This window comes from Corylus avellana, chromosome 4 (assembly GCF_965113065.1).
Source record: "Corylus avellana chromosome 4, dhCorAvel1.hap1.2, whole genome shotgun sequence".
Lineage (NCBI taxonomy): Eukaryota > Viridiplantae > Streptophyta > Magnoliopsida > Fagales > Betulaceae > Corylus > Corylus avellana.
In genome coordinates, this window is record NC_142493.1 from 13,566,450 (window position 1) to 13,576,308 (window position 9,859).

The 9,859-nt window shown below is 37.6% G+C and overlaps 1 protein-coding gene and 1 non-coding gene across 2 annotated transcripts; both read left to right on the plus strand.

The window, feature by feature from the left end:
* The first annotated feature begins 2,476 nt into the window (after positions 1–2,476).
* On the plus strand, positions 2,477–2,585 carry LOC132180149 (small nucleolar RNA R71). Its single transcript, XR_009440043.1, has one exon. It is a non-coding gene; the product is annotated as a small nucleolar RNA R71 (small nucleolar RNA).
* A 5,397-nt stretch (positions 2,586–7,982) lies between these two features.
* LOC132180022 (peroxidase superfamily protein) lies at positions 7,983–9,579 on the plus strand. Its single transcript, XM_059592863.2, has 4 exons — positions 7,983–8,192; positions 8,265–8,447; positions 8,552–8,714; positions 9,158–9,579. The coding sequence occupies exons 1-4, from the start codon at positions 7,998–8,000 to the stop codon at positions 9,577–9,579; spliced, it is 963 nt and encodes a 320-aa protein (XP_059448846.2). The 5' UTR covers positions 7,983–7,997.
* The last annotated feature ends 280 nt before the right edge of the window (positions 9,580–9,859 follow it).

Below are 9,859 nucleotides of genomic sequence, written 5' to 3' on the forward strand. Positions count from 1 at the left end.
CAGCTTCCAGCTTTTCCCAAAAATGTCTTTTAAGTGTGGAACTTGTCGGAAACGATTGCTTTTCTTCAAAATCCTAAAAACTACAAGAAAACACAAAACAATAAACTATAACAAAAGTAGGAGATTAACATATGTGAATTAAGGGGCTAGAATATGTAACATTTAGCACTTGTCACACCCCCAAACTTACATACTACTAGTCTCTTTGCAGTACGAAACTGTAAATAAAACGAACATAAAACAACAGCTACTTTACCTACTCTGTCATGGGAAAGACGATTGCATTTAGTGTATGCAACAAGCCTTTTAAACCAATAGGCATCCCTAGTTGGATGAGTGAAGTCTTGTGAGGGTTTAACAGAAATGTTACCCACAAACATTATACAAAGTTCATGTCATCCATAAGATTGAAGTATCAGTTAAAACACTAATTTTCATTCATTAGCAAGCTTAAAAGGAGAAATTCCATCTTCTAAATGAATTGAAATTCCAAAGTCTAACCACTTACAAATGACAGGCTATGGCCTCATAAGTTCAATTGAGTGTAATGTGAACTTATGAGTGTAATTTCTAATGTGTAATGATTTAATATCTTAAAGTTCACTAGGATTCCCATCAGACTGAATACTATGGCATAACAGTAAGAGCAGTCTCTCTTTATTCTTTTTGGTCAGGCTGTGCAATGCTTAGTTCCTTTAACCTTTCTAATTGACCCATGTAATGAGTGTAAGGCCAATGCTTCCCAAACCAGATGGTTTTAGGGCATTAGGTGTAAGAACACCCTTATGGGCTTACTAACTCGAGTCAAAAAGGTTACGAAACCAAACTAGCCATGACTTTAACCAAATTCAAATTCTCACCTTTTGACGTGAACACTCATTACTTAATGAGGCAAGAGGTCCACTTACTCAATAAAAATCTCACAATGATCAACATTTTTTTTTTTTTTTATAATGCCAATGAATCCATCCAACAAGTCACCCAGCTTCACCCAAGATGTTGGAAACATACATAATCAGGTTCACATGTCATACCTCACAAACTATGTGCAGTTGTGCTCGTGGCAATTTAAATCGAAATAAGTGAATTCTCAAATGCCAAAAGTAAGTAACAAGACTTAAAATTTTTGTCATCAGATCATGTGTTCAACATTTTAAGCTTACCAATGAAATTCAAATCACAGCGCTTAGCTCATTCAAAGTCTCAAGAATAACATGAACATGCATTTTCCAAAAATCAAAAATTTTTTTGGACGAAGTGTGTGTGTGTGTGTGTCTCCCGTACCCCTAAACTTGAATTTCACATTGTCCTCAATGTGCAGAAAAAATGGAAAGATTATACCGAGGGGGTGAGAAAACTGGTTGGAATAGGTATGGCTCATAGCTTACCCCTAAACTTGAATGCAAAAACACTTGTTCCTCAAAACTAGCTACTAAATCAAAACAAAGGAAAACTAAAAAATATAAAATAAATTAGAAACTAAAAATAACAAAAAATAAACCAAAAATTAACACAAAAACAGAAAATTTAAAAGGTTATGACATTTCAGTGCCTGAAGTGGCCTTAGAACCACTAATTAGGGCAGGTGCACTCGAGCTCCCTTAACTTGTGGCTGGAGTGCTTTTGGAAGTAGCTTTAGTGCTACTATTCTGAGGCCTTCAGTTGCCCGTGGCCTCTTGGACTAGGTATTGCTTGGGCTGGATATTCGCCCGTCTTTCTTTTGCTCAGCTCCTTGGCCATCTGCCCCATTTGTGCTTCCAATCTTTGAATGGCTTGATTGGTTGTTGCTTCTAGATTCTGAATGGTTTGACTAGTCTTAGCATCAGTTTGTTGCTGTGCAGTCAAGAACTAGTGCATAGCACTTTCAATATCATTCTTTTTCTACTCATGATTATGTTGGACTGCTTATGGTGGAGCCTGGTAATTATTTCCCTACTGGAAATTCCTTTGCTACCCTTGGGGGTTCTGAACATTTTGATTATTACTCCATGAAAGATAGGGGAAGTTACGCCACCCTGCATTGTGAGTGTTGGAGTACAGATTGTTCTTCGGAGGAAAATTATTTTGTCCCACATAGTTTACTTGCTCCTGATCTATAAATGAAGACATGGGACATGTCTCAGTGGTGTGATCAGAATGGGAACATATGGCACATACCTCGACTCTTGCAATTTGTTGAGTGGGGGAAATGGTGTGAGTAGTCATGGCTTTTATGAGCATATCCAACTTTCTTTCCATGGTAGCCATTTGAGCCTAGACTCCACCAGTTGTGCTAACTTCATATATGCCCTTCCCTTTGAGTTCTTGCCTCCCTCTGGATGAGAATTGTTGAGACTTCTCGCTTAAGGTCTCAAAGAGTTCTATGGCTTCCTCACTGTTCTTTTCCATAAGCACTCCTCCACAAGCTGAATCAACAAGACACTTATTTGTATCATTGAAACCTTCATAAAAAACTTGTACCTGATTGTCTTGAGATAAGTTGTGATGTGGGCATTTGAGAAGTAGCTCTTTAAAGTGCTCCCATGCTTCGAAAGAAAAGGTCTCCATCTTTTTGTTAGAAGGTTTGAATTTTCTTGCTCAATTGCCTAGTCTTTTGGGTTGGAAAGAACTTCTTTAAGAACTTTGGGGCTAACTCCTCCCAGTTGTGAATAGAACCTGCAGCCAAAGAATTCAACCATAGCTTAGCATTATCTTTCAAGGAAAAAGGAAAGAGAATTAACTTGATTCATTATGCGGTTAGGCCTTGGATATTTTGCGTTTTGCATAGGTTGAAGAAATCCCAATGTGCATATGTAGATCCTCTGTAGGTGTGCGTCTATAGTGTGGAACTATATTGAGCATATGTGGAGATAAATTGTAATTGCTCTGCACAATGGGTTGGAAATCAACGCATGATGGCTAGTCGAGGTTTTGGGGAATGAAGGAATGCTTCATAGGTCTTCACACCGGTGGTTGATTCTATCTTCTATATTTTCCTCAACTTTGGGATCTTTTTGTGTTTCGGAGTTGTCTCTTTGCCTTTGTCAAATGGTCCATTCAATTTCTGGGTCCTACAGAATGATGGCTAAATTCTGAGATCGACTACCCTGCATGAAGAAATTCAATTTTTTGTAGTTATAGCAGCATCAGTGCTGCTGGTCGGATGTGCGCTCGATTGTCCTAGATGTGTGCTTGATTGCACTGCTGCAAAACAGAAATAGAACTGCAATATAGAAACAGAAAGGTTTAGAATGAATAGTATATGAAATTTAAACAGAAATTACAGCAGCTTCAGTGATGCTGTCCAGCTATGCGCTCGATCGCACTGTCGTAGAACAAAACAAAAATTGGAAAATAGAAAAAATTATATTAAGAGCTTGAAGTTTAAATACAATAAACATAATGGAAATTACAGCAATTTCAGTGCTGCTATCTGGTTGTGCGCTCGATCGCACTGGTGCGTTCGATCGCCCTGGAATGGGCGCTCGAGCACACTGCCATAGAATAGGAATGGATTTGCAAAACAGAAATAGATTGAAATTTAAAAACAAAATTAACTGAATTAAAGGAAACAATTTCTAAACAAAATTCAATGCAATCTCCAGCAACAGCGCCAAAAATTTATTATGCAACTATCCATCTAAATTAATAGACGAATAATTGTACGTTGTACTCCTGGTTCTCCATGTTGATTAGTCTAAGAACCTGTGATGGGGCTCTTTTGTCACTTTATTAGGCCCAGGACTCGGTCACCCAAATTGACTCAAATAACAAGTCCATACCACATGCATATGATGATCAAGTACATTTATGTGAGCAATTAAATAACATAGGAAATAATCAAGTTAAATATCAAAAATATAATTGTGGCAAAGGCGCTAATATTGAAATCCAAAATAGACATGATTAAGGGCTTCAATCGAGCCCTAACTAAAGTATTAGCTACACACAATTTAAGGGATTAAGGGTGCTTCTCTCTCTTCTCTCCTTCTAATTTGATGGATTGAGGGTCTATTTATAGGATTTGGGCCATAGACATTCTAGTGTAGCTTAACAACTCAAAATCGAGTTGGAATTGGATTCTAGACTTTGAAACCGTGTCTTCTACTACCCAGCGCACGAGTGCACTCGATTGCATTCCTGTGATTGATCCTACTAGTTTGAGTGCTCGAGCGCATGGCTATGCTCGAGCCTGACTGCTTGTGCACTCGAGCCTATTCTTGCATGCGATCGATCCCAACCTCCAACTTTTCCCAAAAATGTCTTTTAAGTGTGGAACTTAACGAAAATGCTTGCTTTTCTTAAAAATCATAAAAACTATAAGAAAACACAAAAACAACACAAAGCATCAAACTATAATCAAACTAAGGGCTCATTTGGTTTGCGGAATAGATCCCTAGAATGGAATGGCTATTCTTGTGGAATAGCCATTCTGTTGTTTGGTATGGTCCTATTCCTAGGAATGGTTATTCTGTGAGAATCACTAATCTCTTATACAAAGGAATAGCCATTCCTCTAAAAAATGAGAGGAATAGCTATTCATGAAGGGCATTTTGCAATATAAGGATGTAAGTGCGAGGTCGAACCCATAGAGAATTGTGTTTCTGAAAACAAAATTTATATCTAAACTAATTAAATCTTAACCTAGTTCCAAAAAAGATTTGAGTTTGGGTTTTGCAAATAAAAGATAAAACATAAACTAAATAAAGTAAAATAGTCAAAAGATAAAGTACTATGGTTTTGGAATCCATACTCACCAAATCATAGCAACATGTTCGATGTTCATCAATATCATCTGAAATTCTCACAATAAAAATTTTATGTATGTTCTACTATGCTTCAAATATTAATGAAATCATTCACTCAATCCATTTTTTGCACAAATCACAAAAGGTATTCAGTTTAAATTAAATCATCAGATGTATTCGTAAATCACAAGAGATATCCAACTTAAACGAAATCATCAAATGTATCTGTAGAACGAAAACACAATGAATACCCAATATTTTGAAAAAAGAAAATTCAAGCAATCAATTAAATGAAACTATCTCAAATCATCAAATGTATCCGTAAATCACGAAAGATATCCAAGAATTATCCCACTAGTTGAATTGAAGTAGAACAATTGAAATATGAAAACCCATAAAATTTGATAATATTAACGTACATGAAAATATTGTTGCTCTTCATCGGTGAGGCTTACCTTAATTGATAAATTAGCTACACATAACTATGAAAATAAAGGAAAAACTAATCTAAAGGCAGATCTACTCTTGAAATTTCGTACTTTGGAACCTCTGTAGCCTTCCCTTCTCTCCAAAATTATCTATTTTTGTTGAAGCTTAAGAAGTCTATTTATAGGGCTTAGGAGAGTCCTAGAAGCACTAATAATCCTAGGAAATTCGGAGGTATGTCTCCTAGTCCAAATAAAAGATTGAAAACCCAATCTGGCTTAAAAAAGGACTCTTGCTGTAATCCGACTACACGAGTGTGCTCGATCGCAATCGTGCATGCGTTTTTCCTCTTGTGGTGCAACACTCGTACATTGCTGACTTGCTGGTGGGCGTGGGTGCGCTTGAGCACAACCTAGTTGGAATCGAGCGCATATGTGCTCGAGCGCAAAATGGAGTGCTTGATCCTACTTCTGTAGATGGCTCTTTTTAAGCTTTCTTCTAAACTTTGCATTTTTTCCTTTAAGGACACAGTTTTCCTTCAACAACCTATAAAATACTAAAAACACAAAATTAGCACAAAAAATTAGATTACAACACAGCTAAAGGATTAACCAATGTAAATTAAGAGGTTCAAATATGTAATATTTAGCATACATCAATACCTTTTTTTTTTTTTTTTTTTTTTTTTTTTTTCCAAACTTACAAAAGAAATAATAAGAAAAAAAAATTGGAAAATAAAGTGGGTGGCCAGCCACCCATAAAAGACTCTGGGGGTGGCGCTACCAACCCCGGAGCGCATCATGGTGGTCCCCTAGGCACTCCGGGGGTTGTGCGACCACCCCTGTGGCATTTCGGGGTGGCTAAGGCCACCACATCCACCCACTCTATGGGTGGCCGACCACCCATGAATTTAATTTTTTATATATATTTTTTTGTTTTTTAATTAAGGTTTTTTTTTTTTTAAAAAAAAGAGTGATGGGATTTTTAGTAATTTTGATTCAATTCCATTTAAAACACGGGTGTTGTTACCAAACTATGGAATAGGAATAACTATTACACTCCACTCTCTTCTATTCCTAGTAATAACTATTCATTTTCCTAATGGAATATCCATTCCGCAAACCTAATGGACCCTAAGAGATTAATATATTTGAATTAAGGAGCTAAAATGTGTAACATTCTGCACTTATCATAAAACATTTTACGGTGTTTGGCGCTTAAGGAAAATGACAATTTTTTTTAATATATATTTTTTCATTAAATCATATTAAACTCTAAATTATGAAAATGCCCCGACCAAATCTTAGAGGTTTCCTAACCGAGTCCCGCAGTGACCCTACTACGACTTGCCTAGACCATATCAAGACCCCACTGGGACCCGCCTAGTACCCGTCTGGGCCATTTTCATAATTTAGAGTTTAATATGATTCTCTGTACACACGGAATACTGAAAAATGTTTTTCAAGAACATGTTTTCTGCTGAAAACATTTTTTGACGTCAAGGACCCAACCAGGACCCCGCTTTATTTTTCGTACCTGCCAAATACCGGGAAAAAGTTTTATAATAAATCATTTTCCAGGAAAATGTTTTATGCCAAAAATATTATTCAACGTCGAGACTCGGCAAGGTCTCGATCAAGTCCTCGCTGGTCCTGGGTGGGTCCTAAACAAGTCCCGAGCGAGTCCTGGCGGGGTGCAAGGCAGGTCTGGTTAGATTCTAGGCAGGTCCTGGCGTGGTCCTGGGCAAGTCCTTGGCAAGTCCCGATCAAGTTCTGGTAGGGTCCCTAGCGGGTTGTGATCAACTCTTGGCGGGGTCCTGGGCATGTCCGATTGGCTCCCGAGCAAGTCCCCACAGGATCTTGGATGAGTCTCAGTCAAGTCCTGGCGGGGTCTTGGGTAGGTCTTGGCTAGGTTTGTCGATTTGAGAATGAAATGCTCAAGCTTGGAAAATGGTTTCCATTTTTGAAAACCGGAAACCATTTTCCAAAAATTAAAGAAAAATTTTCGGTAAAATGAGAAATATTTTCTGTTGACTATTATTTTACGTCGCACCAAACACTTGAAAATACGAAAAACATTTTTCAGATATTATTTTACAGCGAAACAAATGGAGCACAAAAGTCAATATTAAGTAAGTCTAAAAGATTAATTGATTTAATATAATATATAAACTAGAATGCAATTATAATTATTTAGTGGAATCAATTGTAATTAAATAGTGATTGTTGATAGTTAGGAATATTTGGAGCTAATTTTATTTTTCTCTTGGGTTCCTCGTTAAGGCCATGTAAATTAACCACGTTTGGCTTTTCGTTTATTGAGCTATTTATTTTTATTTATTAAAAAATGGGGTTGAAAAGATACGGTGCATGAGGTGCAAGGATAGAATACTGGATTTGGGCAAGACTATTGCATAGGTGCCTGGGCTAGGGGACCCATTGGCTGAATTTTTAGGCCAAACGTTTTTAAGTTATAGCAGTCAAGTTGTCTGCATGGAGCTTTTAAGCGGCTTCCAGCCCTATGCCTTCTTGAAAACTACAACCTTAATTAAATGTAGAGAAATAATTTTCAATAAGAAATACAAGTGATGAGTTATGAGTTCCAAAAAAAAAAAAAAAAAAAAAAACGTATGAATAGCATGGTATGACAGCACATGCAATTTTTAGTTGACACATTGCCCTTCAATCCTCAAAGCTGTCAGCTCAAGAGCTACCGAGATCTGTCTCTCAAATAAATTCTCCCCCTTCTCTTAGTTTCTTTGTCCCACCTTGCTTCCACTTTCACCTTCTTCTTCTTCTTAAGCTCAGCCATTCTTCTTTTACGCGGAAGATACACACACCATATATGGCGATACTCTTGGTTGTGATGCTCACATTTCTGATTGGGATTTCTGAGGGGCAACTCAGAATCGGTTTCTACGCGGAAACGTGCCCGGATGCTGAGTCCATAGTCCGCGCTGTTGTTGAAGATGCCATTCTCTCTGATGCTAATATCGCCGCAGTCCTGCTTAGGCTCCACTTCCATGACTGCTTTGTCGAGGTCTCTATCTCTCTCTCTCTGATGCTATCGTAATTAGTTGGTGGGTTTTCTAATTAATTTAACGTTAGTTAGGGATGTGACGGTTCGATTTTGATCGAAAATGGTGCAAATGCTGAAAGACACGCATTTGGACACCAAGGCGTCGGAGGGTTTGAAGTGATAGGGAAAGCCAAAGCAGAATTGGAAGTCGTATGTGGAGGCGTGGTGTCTTGTGCAGACATCGTGGCCTTAGCCGCTCGAGACGCTATAGCCTTGGTACGCAGTTAATTGATATATAATTAAATAAAGAGATCATTCTTTTTTTAGTTACTATATATATATATATATATATGCATGTTTCTATTTGTGCACGTGTACAGGCAAATGGACCAGCTTTCCAGGTTCCAACGGGCCGAAGAGATGGCCGGGTTTCCAACATTTCATTGGCAGTTGACATGCCGGATGTTAGTGATACAATTCAGCAACTTAAGGCCAAGTTTTTGCAAAAGGGACTCACGGAGAAAGACCTCGTTCTTCTTACTGGTATATATATTATGCTGTGTCTCTCTCTCTCATGCACATCATATGACCTTATGGTTGGTGAAAACTAAAACTCATGATATGAACAACTTAGCTCTTCTTTTTTATTAGAAAGAAAAAGAAATTATAATAATTTTTTGAATAGACATATTTCTTACAGAAAAAAAAAAAAACCGTAAAACATGAAAATTATGCACATGACCGATGCAAAAAACAAAGTTATTCTATAAGTTATTCTTTCGTCCCTCTCGAATCTCTTTAAGAATGATGTGGTTATTAAAGTTATCATTTGATCAAAATCTAATAATGATTAATTATAAGGTCAATAATGATTTTAATAGCCACATCATTTTTAAATCAACTCAAGAAAAACACAAGAGTAACTTATAGCACTATGCAGAAACTTAGGGCTTAGTTATGATGATTATATATATATGATCGATCAGGTGCGCATACAGTTGGGAGCACGGCATGCTTCTTCATGACGAAACGGCTTTACAACTTCTTCCCAGGTGGAGGATCCGACCCGGCTATAAACCCGGCTCTCCTTCCGGAGTTACAGGCTAGGTGTCCTGAGGGCGGAGATGTTAATGTACGATTGGCAACCGATCGTGGGAGCGAGCAAGCATTTGACGACCATATTTTGCAAAACATTAGGGAAGGCTTTGCTGTTCTGGAATCCGATGCGAGGCTGAATGATGATGAGACAACCAAGAGTATATTGGACTCTTACTTTGATTTCCTCGACCCTTTGTTTGGGCCTTCTTTTGAGGCTGATTTTGTCGACTCCTTCCTCAAGATGGGCCAGATCGGTGTTAAGACAGCTTTCCAGGGAGAGATTAGGCGTGCATGTGCAGCTTTTAATTGAAGAAACAATATATTAATATTAATTACTTGTTTAACTCTCTATGAAACGCACGTATACGTATACGTTGAATGTTGAGAATTTTAATATTATCGAGTCACGAGAAGTGGAAATAATTATGTTAATTGGAAAGTTCCTATGATAACTCATCTAAACTGGTTAAATGATAACATATGGTTTTTGCTCGAAAGAGGGTGGAAGAAGCGTGAAGGTGATTATGATAAGTGGACCAAAGATGAGTTGGCTAGGAGTAATTGGAATATCAAGGGTTTGATCACCATTT

Bases quoted from the DNA above. Each gene is read 5' to 3' on its own strand.
- LOC132180022 (XM_059592863.2), top strand. From the start codon at position 7,998: ATGGCGATACTCTTGGTTGTGATGCTCACATTTCTGATTGGGATTTCT. The intron at 8,193-8,264 runs GTCTCTATCTCT...AACGTTAGTTAG, and splicing joins TCCATGACTGCTTTGTCGAG to GGATGTGACGGTTCGATTTT. The intron at 8,448-8,551 runs GTACGCAGTTAA...GCACGTGTACAG, and splicing joins CTCGAGACGCTATAGCCTTG to GCAAATGGACCAGCTTTCCA.